This window comes from Artemia sp. Qi Xiang Cuo, chromosome 21 (genome assembly GCF_049724085.1).
Source record: "Artemia sp. Qi Xiang Cuo chromosome 21, ASM4972408v1, whole genome shotgun sequence".
In the NCBI taxonomy this organism is placed as follows: Eukaryota; Metazoa; Arthropoda; class Branchiopoda; order Anostraca; family Artemiidae; genus Artemia; species Artemia sp. Qi Xiang Cuo.
The window spans coordinates 53,140,007-53,151,187 of NC_142814.1; the positions used below are offsets into that span (position 1 = coordinate 53,140,007).

The 11,181-nt window shown below is 35.4% G+C and overlaps 1 protein-coding gene across 1 annotated transcript; it reads left to right on the forward strand.

Annotated features, from left to right (window-relative positions):
- The first annotated feature begins 6,178 nt into the window (after window positions 1-6,178).
- LOC148939735 (uncharacterized) lies at window positions 6,179-8,123 on the forward strand. The gene is made up of 2 exons (XM_089107000.1): window positions 6,179-6,253; window positions 7,399-8,123. Exons 1-2 carry the CDS (start codon window positions 6,219-6,221, stop codon window positions 7,865-7,867), a joined length of 504 nt encoding a protein of 167 aa, XP_088963126.1. The 5' UTR covers window positions 6,179-6,218; the 3' UTR covers window positions 7,868-8,123.
- The last annotated feature ends 3,058 nt before the right edge of the window (window positions 8,124-11,181 follow it).

Sequence of the window (11,181 nt, forward strand, 5' to 3'; positions counted from 1 at the left end):
CCTGAGAGTTTCATTTTCCTAACCTAACCCAATTTCAAGATAGCCAAAAGTAGCTAAAAGTAGAATTTCACCTAACCCCTTTCCAAAATAGCCAAAAGTAGCTAAAATAGAATTTTACTGTACATTTGAAGGTAGTTGAGCTGGGTGAATGCAATTATCAGGAATGAATCCAGTTCATTGAACATAAACTGGAATGTTATTCCCAGGCTACTATGTGTACCCTTTTCTTATTTCGAAGGCTTGAAGACTGTATTAATGATAGACCTTTACCTATCTTAGGTTAATTCTGACCAAAAATGTTTTTCCTTAATTTTGAGTTTTTAGTCCTTTTCACATTTGCTTTAGTTCTGAAAATGCAATTCCCATAAATCTATTGCCATGGAAAATATATAATTTGGGATATATATTTGCACATTTGGGGGGGGGGGCACTATAAATAATATTAGGAATGCCATAAAGTAGGTATTTAGGATTAGAATTTTGTCTTCTTCTTTTTTACAAACTTTTTGTGTAGTCTAGGCCTATGTAGGGGCAATAGAAGGGGGCCAGGGTTGAATTGTCAAATTTTTATACAAAATCATGAAAGTGAGAAGTAAATATATTGCTCTTCCTGTTGTACCATGTCTCCATCTCAAGAAGCGCTAATCTCCATCTTAACCCATTTTCCTAAACCAGCAGCCTATATTAAAATATATGAGTGTTTTGCCTAGCGCTTCAGAAGTTAATCTTAAGAAAAAATTTTGCTGTATAGGCTAATATTGATTGATTGCCTAGCCCATATTTTATATTTGACTGTGGTATAAAATTGACTTTAGTTATGGCACAAAAAGGAAAGTGGGTCATTGCATAATTAGCTTTGTAATAAGATTCATTGTTACAAACAAATAAATTTGCACTCATTAGCCTAGCTATGACCTATTAAAAATATCCTGTTTTTAAACCAGATTCAGAGTATTAGCTACATATCTATCAGTCCTAGAGTAAACTTGATCCTTGATGAGTTTTAAAATATTACTCCTGACCTTCAGCTGAATTATCAAGGTATAATTTAGACTAGGCCTGTTGGATCAATTAAATTCTAGATGAGCTTGCTCATCTAGAAAGTAAAGATCCATCCCGGAATGGATCTAGAGTCCAACAGTGGTATCAGATGAGACAGGGTTGCCCTTCTAGATTTTGAAATTTACCGTCTCTCCATTTATATGTTTGTGAATGAATGCCATTGAAAACTAAACTATTACCCTTTGAGGGTTGTCTGAAGTATCTCGTTGTACCCCTTTTGGCTCCAAAGGGCATTGACTCTAGACAATCCTTGTTTTTTAACATTGCAGCTCTTAGAAATAGATGTACAACACATAAGGAGGTCCAAAGAAAATATATTGAGTCACATAACTTTGCTTAATTCAGTTTTGTAAGATATTTAAAGAATTTGACAAAATAAATTCTGAATAAAAATATAAATACTCTCAATAGTTTAAAATCCTACTCAAATAAAGTGAGGTAAAGTGAAGCAGTATAAACTTTAGGAATGTTATGTGTGTGTAAGGCTATTATTTTGGAAATGTTTGTCTATATTAAGAACAGGGTTGTAATTTGCTATGGGGCAGGGGGCAACTGTCTTCCACACTCAGTTTGCCCTTCTCCCTCCCCCCAGCTGAAATTTAGTTTCTTCAAAATCTATGTCAAAACTAAGATAGTCTGCATAATCATCCAAAGAAATAGGCCAATTTTCTTTAGTATATCTATGCCTTTATGGCTCATTTTTCAGTTTTAACTGTGTTTGGGAATACTTGTTCCAACTTTCCCCCTCCAAAGATATTGACACAATTATGCCACCAATTGAGATGTGTGGTAATCATATATTATTGCGTTGTACTAGTAATAATTTAGTTTTGCCCAGGATTTAGTTTTTTCAAGTCCATTCATTTCCACTTATTGTGAAAGCTTAACTTCCAACTATTAGGGGGCTGGGTGTAAAGAGATTTAAGAATATATTTAAATGAGTATTTTTGATTTTTAAATGACTTCAGAATTTGAAAGTGTTTGCTTTTGAGTAGACTAAACTGTAGAATTCGTAATATTCGAGTTGATTTAGCTCTTTAATATGACCCAAGCACCTGTAAATACAACAATATAAGCACACAAGCAGAGCAAAGCAGCACTAAATATAAGCACATAACAAAAACAACACTTAAGCTAATAAGCAAGCAAGCTCAGCGGGATGGTACATCTTCCTTCTTCCGAGCGTGCTGTTGTCTCTATAAGTTCAACCGGATGGGTTTGGTTATCGTTCTACCAGATCTTGTTTGTGTCACTCCGCCTCTGTCCGGGACTGATCTTGTCTGTTGTTGCGCTACAGCGCTAGTAGGGGCGGTGGCACTATTTCCGTTGCGTTCAGTGGGGGCTGCCAAGCTGGGTGAGGCTGGGCGCTCAACAGGGTTGACTTTGGGTACCACCTCGGACAGTTCTGTGGTTTCTGCATTTTGGTAGTCTTGATCTGAATGGATTGCTTTGTCTGATTTCCTGTGGGAAAGTCTAACCCTGTGACATCGGAGCGTCGATCTGTCGTCGGTAGCAACTGTGTACGATCGTGGCTGCGAGCAAACTTCGACAATGGTTCCTCTCTTCCAAGGACTGCTGGGTGTCACCTGGACACTCACTCTCGACCCTACCTGGATTTTAGGCAGGGATTTAGCGGTCCTGTTATAGTACTCCTTCTGTTGCACTCTAGATTTCTCTCTGTGTGTCCGAAAGCTTGCTTCGGGCACAATATTCTTCTCTAGGTGCTGCTGCGTGACAGGGAGGACTGATTGCAGCTGCCTGCTCATGAGCAGCTGGGCTGGAGCTGCCATAGTAGTGACGGGATCGGCGTGGGAATCATTGGCTCTTTTTGATTGTTCGACATCGTGTGAGTGCAGGCATTGCATCTTCGGATAAACGTTTCAATGTCTTTTCCGATACCTGGCCAGTAAACGATCATTCGGGCTCTTTGCTTGGTTTTTTCTGTGCCCAAATGAGCGGAATGTAGTCCCTTTAAGACGTCATCTCGTAGAGTGGTAGGAATGACGATTCTCGAACCTTTGAAGATCAGATCGTCGTGCGTTGAGAGATCTTGGCGAATACTCCAGTACTGGACTATGGTGTTCGGGCATCGTCTCCTGTTGTCGGGCCATCCCTCCAAGATGACAGTCTTCAGCGCTTGGAGTTCGTGATCTGTCAAGGTCCCCTGTTTGATTTCCTCAAGTCTGCTGCCCGTGGCGGGTATGGATTTTACGAACGAATGTACGAAGATTTCGATCTCTTTGTGTAATTCTTTGTCAATGTCTGGAAGGTGTAGTCTTGAGAGTGCATCTGCGACAGGGATTTCCTTACCAGCCCGGTACTTGAAAGTCAAGTCAAACGGCTGTATGTACATCATCAGGCGTTGAATCCTTGGTGGTCCTGTATGGAGGGGTTTGATTAGTATGAATTCGAGTGGTCGATGATCCATGATGACCTGTACTCTCCTTCCGTATAGGTAGTGGTGGTAATGACGGCAGCAATAGACCATGGCAAAGAGTTCTTTCTCCAGCTGTGAGTAGTTCGGTTCGGATTTAATCAGCGATCTTGATGCGTAAGTGAAGAATTTGCCGCTCATGGAAATTCGTGCTCCTAGTCCATGTTTCGAGGCGTCAACTTTGAGCTCAAGGGTTGACTTCGGGTACCACCTCGGACGATTCAGTGGTTTCTGCATTTTGGTAGTTTTGTTCTGAATGGATTGCTTCATTCGATTACCTGTTGGAAAGTCTAACCCTGTTACGTCGGAGCGTCAATCCGTCGTCGGTAGCAACTGTGTACGATCGTGGCTGCGAGCAATTTTAACCGTTTCCTTTTCTTTTATAAATGTTAAACAAAATAAAACAATACGAAACAAACAGAGGAGTCAAAACTTGTTTTTGCAGCGTTTACAAGCGCAGTCTTTACAACATGGTCTCTTATGAAAAACACATACACACTCACTTGTCATTATACAATTTTCTTTGTCACTTGAAAGACACATACAAAAATTTCTTCTTTCTCTGTTTGGCGCTAGCAATGATAATTTGGTAGCAACATTGCCACCCAATCTTGCTTGCAGCAAGATTGGGTTCACTTCAATTCTCTGTTGAGAGCTGACCACCGAAGAAGTGCGAATTTTCGCTGCTTCGAAAAACATGTCTGGAGGCCCTGTACTTTGACCAGCATTCATAATGTTCATTATCCATGGCACTTCTCCAAGTGGTTGACGAGTTCTGGCTACTTTTGGAGAGGGTTCTTCTTGATTTTCAGATCCACTTCCAGCAGCACCTCTGCTAGCTATTAGGAAAAGTGGTTGACGAGTTCTGGCTACTTTTGGAGAGGGTTCTAAACTCCTGATTACATATAAAAAAAACAGCTACTAAGCTCATTTCCTACCTTAATGGAACATTGTCATATAAGAGAGATGTAAATCTGTCCCTTCTTTGGAAAGATTATGTTTTTCCTTAATTTTTTATTCGTTTTTTGGGGGATAAAAAAGTAAAGGTTGTCGATGAGTTTAATGCCTGTGTCACATCACAGTCACATCTATTGATAAAGAAAACCAAATATCATGAATGACAAGGCATTTTTCTTGATTTTAGCATCATTCTTCTATTTAAAAAGCAAAGTTAAAATTGCAACAAATTAGTTTAAAGACTTTGCACATACAGTAATTTGTGTCCAAGTGTTCTCTACTAATACTGAGTCTTCTTAACTTTTTGAAAGTAATGGTTATGTTTCCTTTGTATTTTGGATTTCTGTCATATATATTTAATTTGCATAAATAATCTTTTTGCAACACAGATATATGAAATGTTAAAAAGTTGGCTCAGATTTTCAATTCCTGAAAATCTCATAATCAAATACATAAAAGTGGTGGGTATAAAAATCTATTGAAAATATTTCTGAAAGAAAGAAGTTCACTTCTTCCTAAACATTCAATATATTTAAACGCATTAAAAATAAAAGATGTGCTTTTTAACCAATTACAATAAAGAACTACTTTAAAAACTTAGTTTTTGAAAAATAACCTGTTCCCTTGATATGATCTTTAATTTGATATTGAATATATTTAATCTCATTGATCAAGGAATTCCTATAGGCTCTGTTAATTCTATTAATTAAAACTGAGGGTACTCGGCTGCAATTGCTTTTATAGTAGGAAATGTTGGAAAAAGTAGAATTAGTATTATTGGACACTTATTAAAGATGAAATAAACATACCCTAGAATGGGTACCTTGAAATGAAAAGATACCACTGATGAGCTGTCATACCGTTATATCATTTAGAAGACTTAAATCCCATGTATTTTAGATGTAATTTATTAGGAAGTGCTAGCATCAAGAAAATTATATTAAGTTTGGGCCTACACATTAAGAATAGCCATCTACCATTCTATGTTAATAAGTCAAGGGTAGCATTTTCAGGGTTTTTGGTGATCTTGTGTTGGTTCTTTTTGGATACAAAGATCTCGTAAAGTTTCTGAACTCATGAAATATATTACATAGCCTTTTGCTTTAAATGCTGCTTGCTTGATATTCTGAATAAGCTTTGGAAAAGTCTGAAGTACACCAGATTCAGATCTTGCAAATCCTGCCAGGAAATAAATTGACCTTGTGATTTTAAAATACTTCTGTCAAAATAATTTGTCTCTAAGACAAGAGGCCTTAAAGTGAGATATATTGTCTATAATACACAACTTGTAGTCAAGACCCATTGTTGGGGTCAGTAAATCATCCGCATTAAGTCATTTTTTTTAACTCATGGACAAGGTTTAAATTCACATTCTTCTCAATAATTGTGAAATGTAGAATGTTATTTTTGCAGCAAACTGGAAATGTGCTACAATTGTCGCATGATTTTATACAATAAAACTGTAATACTTTCTTTTTTGTCAGCTACTACCTTTCTTATTGATTTTCTAGTGGAATGGTGTAAATCCACATGGACATACCTGTGGAATCAGTTTATAAACTGATTCCGTTTCTAAGCTTCATCAATGTTTATTAATTCCTTTATTATACTACCTTTCTTGTTAATTTTCTAGTGGAATGGTGTAAATTCACATGTACCTACCTTCGGAATCAGTTTATAAAAAAAACTAAATGCAAAGAATTCCAAAAGAATTGGATATGGTGGTGACAATCTTGATTTTCAGAAATGGCCTCATTTCAGGGCAATGCAGTTTTTAAGGAAATATCATAATCCTCGAAAGTAAGTTTTACAGTAAGTTTGGTAATTTCTACAGCATATTTTAGTCTTGTTCAAAATTTACTGTAACATCTTTGTTCTTGTTTTTTTGTTCTTTGCTATATAAAATTTATGGTCCAAATAAGAGCTAAATGTCCAAGAGATAGCAGCTAAGAAAGGATGGAAGGGAATGCAGTTGTCCTCTGGTGATTTTACAGTACGTCCTCAACATGTCCTGAAAGTTTTAACTTAATATCCTTAGTTGTTCTTTATATATTGCAAATATACTTTTTCAAAAAACTTGATGCTTAAGCATCTTTTAACCCTTTTTTCGGAGGGGGGGGGATTGCAACCTCAGAGGAATAATTATTTGACCTTTGGACTATTAGAACAAAAATGTTATATCAAAATTTTTAGACATCTTTGATATAAAAAATGTGTAGGAGGTGGACTGGTTGCTCTCATATCAAATTGAACCCTTAAAAACAGCACACTAATTTTTTATTTCCGATTGCATGTGCCCCCTCTAAATTCTATGACCACCTCTTTCATATGAATTGACTCTGAAATACAAAATTACTAAGCATTGCTTCTGATAAATGTATTTCCTATTTAGTATATGTATTTCTTCAACCCCAGCCAAATAATACCAGCATTAGACAGAATTTTTGCTGTTTTAACTCAAGAATATAAAAAGGTAAAATGTTAACACTAACAAGTCAGACATTATACTTTTCAACCAAAGTCTGGTTCCCAAAGGATTTTAATCTAGTTTTGATGGCTTATAAGAAAATAGCAATATGTAGTATTGGTGATTTAAAACAGCTATAAAGCTATTAGTCTGTAATTTTCAGTGTTGTATGTTCATTGCCTATGGCAGAATACTTGGTCACCTCCAAGCTTTTTCTTGTGTACTTTCTTGGCAAATGAAACAAAGCAACTCCTAAAAATTCACTCCTGGACTACTTAGCAAGAAATTTTTGAGTCACAGCCATCAGCTGATTATGAGTGTACCATCAAAATTTATTTTTGCATGTCAGTAGTAATACATTCCCCTACTAAAAATGAAAATTTCTATGAGGATGTAGTGTTCCTTAAACACATACTGTACAAACAAATTAAATGATCCTCCATTCAATTGTATATTATTCATAAGTTTTATTTTGTAGGACGTCAGGAAATTTGGAAAACAAAGAAGAAACCATCACCATCCAGCTATCTGATGGTGATTTTACTCCAAGCACGCCTGATTTTAATTTGGAAGAAGCTGATTTTGGATCCTCTTTTACCGCCTCCTCTCCTACTGTTTCAACAGCATCAAGTACCTACATTTTTCAGAATAATCTAGCTGCTTCAAAATGTTCAAAGGTATTTGAAGGTGACTCCATTGCTAACTCCCCTTATAAAAAAATTCGTATACTTCCACCAGATTTTGAATCCTCTCCTTCCACCTTTCATAGTGTCCCAACTGCATCAAAGCCCAATCCTTCTATTTGTCAACCAAAAATGCCTCATTCCCGCACAATCTACATACAAAATTCTTCACCAACCACGCAATACCCCGCTGCACCACATACTTTTTTACAGCCCGAGTCTTCTCCAAATTCCTGGTGTTCAACATCCATTATGCAAAATTAACATGCTTCTGTTAAGTCTTCTAAATTTTCCAGCCCTCCCAAACACCAGCCACAGTACCAGAGTACTCCAACATTTAATATTTTGAACCCTCGAATTCACCTTCAGCAGCTCTTACAACCCCATCTGGTTCAAAAACAACTAAGAAAAGAGGGCGTCCAGTTGAGTCAATAGAGACACCAGTAGAGGATACCATAAAGGCATTTTTGGAGAATAGAGCAAGGAGGAAGATTAATTCGGACAGTTCTACAAATTATGGATTTTGTTGTACCTTAGCCCAAAATTTAGATAAATTGCCTGTTTTAAATCAAAACCAAATTCAAAAGGCAATTTTAGAACTAGTTGAAACAGAATTTTCTTCTTTTGATTTCAACGTATCTTAATTTTCATTATTAAACCTTTTATTCGATCTCTGCTGTATAATTTCGTCTTAATTTTTATTATTAAACATTTTTATCTGATCTCTGGTCTCCAATTTTATTCCTTTAGAATTCAAGGTGCTTTTAATTTCCTTCCTAGGCTGTTGGGATTATTTAGAATAGAAAAAAGATTATCATATATATTAAACTGACATTGAATACAAACATATTGATTTATAAATCAAATAAAATCCTGGATAAGGCATGAAAAGACCTGAAATTTAGTTGATTGGCAAAAAATATTTTTGCTTTGATGTCTTTGGTGCTTCACAAGTTTTCAAACTTTAAGGTAAAGAACAGTAATTTAGGTAAAACTTTAAGGTAAAGCACAGTAATTTAACTTTTCACAGAGGTAATAAACACTGTAGGAACTCTTAGAATAAGAATATCTAATTATCTTAAATATCTTATTATAATAAGAATATCACAATATCTAAAATATAATGCAATTTTGTACCAAAACTGCAGCTTCATCTACGGGCAGTTAGAAGATATGCAAAACAACAATTACAGCACGTAAAATGAAAATGAAGGGCAAAGACACGCGCGGTTGGAAGGCATATGACACCCAAAAAGTGAGGGAGTCAAAAATGAAAATGAAGAACAGTGAGTCAAAGAAAATCAATTTGGACAGCAAGAATCAAAATGTGTCAAAATTGAAAATGATAGCAATGATGATAGGGTTTGGGATTTTGACATGGATAAGGTCATCAATGCCTACCATACCTTTGTTAAAAAGACAAAAGTTTGGTGATATGTATTTCATAATGTCAAAAAATTTAAATTGAATACAATAATGATGTTTTTCAAATTTGAAATCTTAAAGATTTGTAATAGTTAATAAAATTATTAAAAAAAAAACAAAAAAAACAGTGTCTTCAAAAAGCAGCTGAAAACCTGAGGAGATGTACAAAATATTTTCTGAAATACTTGGTGTATCGAAAAGAATATTTTTATCAAAAAAAGAAAACAATTGAAATAAATGCCATTATTAACTTTAGCATATGATTAAAACTAAAGTTTAAAAGCTGGTACGCTTAAAAACACACATCAAGTCAAACATTAAGCAGACATGATGCTAGTAAACTAGGAGCCAGTTATTCTCTTAGTATAATTTTGTTCTGATTGAGTATATATTTAAAATAAAACTCCAATCTTAATTTAGATGAAACTTTTAAGTATGCTGAAGGGAATTGGACATTTAAAAATCCAATTAAGAAAAATTTAAAGTATATATTTCTCTTGCAGGATCTATTATTGGTACCGCTGACTCTAAATTAGCAATTCTACAGAAAATGGTCTACAAGTAAAAAAAGCTCTTGAACATACTTTTATTCTAATCAATTCCTATATTTAAATTAAAACTGAAGTCTTATTTGTTGATGAAGCTTTTAAGTATGTTGAAGGAATTAAAAAATGGACATTGAAATATACAATCAAAAAAACCTTGGAAATGTTGATTTTTCTTGGAAGATTTAATTTTTGTAAAGCTGACTTGAAATTAAATCAGTTGTCCCAAAAATTGTCACAATTAGTCAAAATAAAAATCCTTAAAAGAGAAGGATTTTATTTCATTCAAATATTTTGTTTCATCACTAAAAAAGACCGTTTTCTACAGAAAGATTTTGCTAGGGAACTGCTCCTGGACCAGAAAAATATTCCTTGAACATATTACGCACTTAGATGGCATTTGTACAAGCAGCATTTCGAGATAAATTTCCTGCTGGCCTTAAAGATGAGCTGTTACGCCAAGTTCCTGGAATAACATTTCCATCAACTTCTCGGTCAACAAGTACTGTCTGAAAGTATCTTGATGAATTTGTGGTTATCAGAAAATTATGCAACACACAAGTAGCTTTCACAATGTGGTCCATTGTTTCCAGCTTACAACTAACTTTCTTAGAATTCTAAATTTTGCCGACATAATTCCAAACGCATTTTCCACCACCCTTCTAGCTCGTGACAAACGATAATTAAAAATTATTTGCTGTGTGTTTAGGGTTGAATACCTTGGGTATGGTCGCATAAGGTTTTTTGGAGAGGAAAAGGCTCATCTCCAACCAAAACGAAAGGAAAACGGTTCTCCGAGTTTTACAGAGATGAGGGGTCTGGAACTGGAAGGGTAGCATTCTGCAAAGCAGTACCAAAACTAGATCTTGAAAAAATAGTACTATCGTTTTCTTTGCCCTTTGCACCTACATCTATATAAATAAACTTGTAACGGGCATCTGCAAAAGCCATCAAAACAATACTATAAAATTCATGAAAATTATAGAAGTCAGATCCAGAGTTGGCTGGGCACTGGATTTGACAGTACTTCCCATCAATTGCCCCAATACAATGAGGGAAGTTCCAAATTTCATAAAAATCTCTTAGCTTGGCATGTTTCTGTTATAATGCAGGAAATAATGGATCGTCCCATCCTATAGCACAATGACAATGAAGCCATTGAATTTCCCGTTGCTGGATATCTAGAAATGAAAAGTATATAGATCATTGGTTCATAAGACAAGATCTTCTTTCATGTAGTTGTTTTGGTTTAATCAATCTAGTCAGTCATTTATTTAAGTATATACACAGTATAACTTTTGTTTGTTCAGTATTTTAAGAATTATTAAACTTAACGCAAATTTTTAATCCATGTTCGATATAAAGGAAAACCTGTGTTATGGGCTCCTTAACCTCTTGTGTAAAATGAAAGGCAATTTTACCACACAATTATCTTTTAAAAAACTCACAATATGCTCTACCTTGGGCATAGGCAGCATCTTGTCTGGGGGGGGGGTGCTTCCGGTAGCAGCATATTGTCTGGCGGGGGGGGCGGCCGGTTCTGTGATTGAGGGGGGGGGGGGAGATGAAGTTATATTGGTAATTTCTCTTGGTTCTTTTCATTAAACT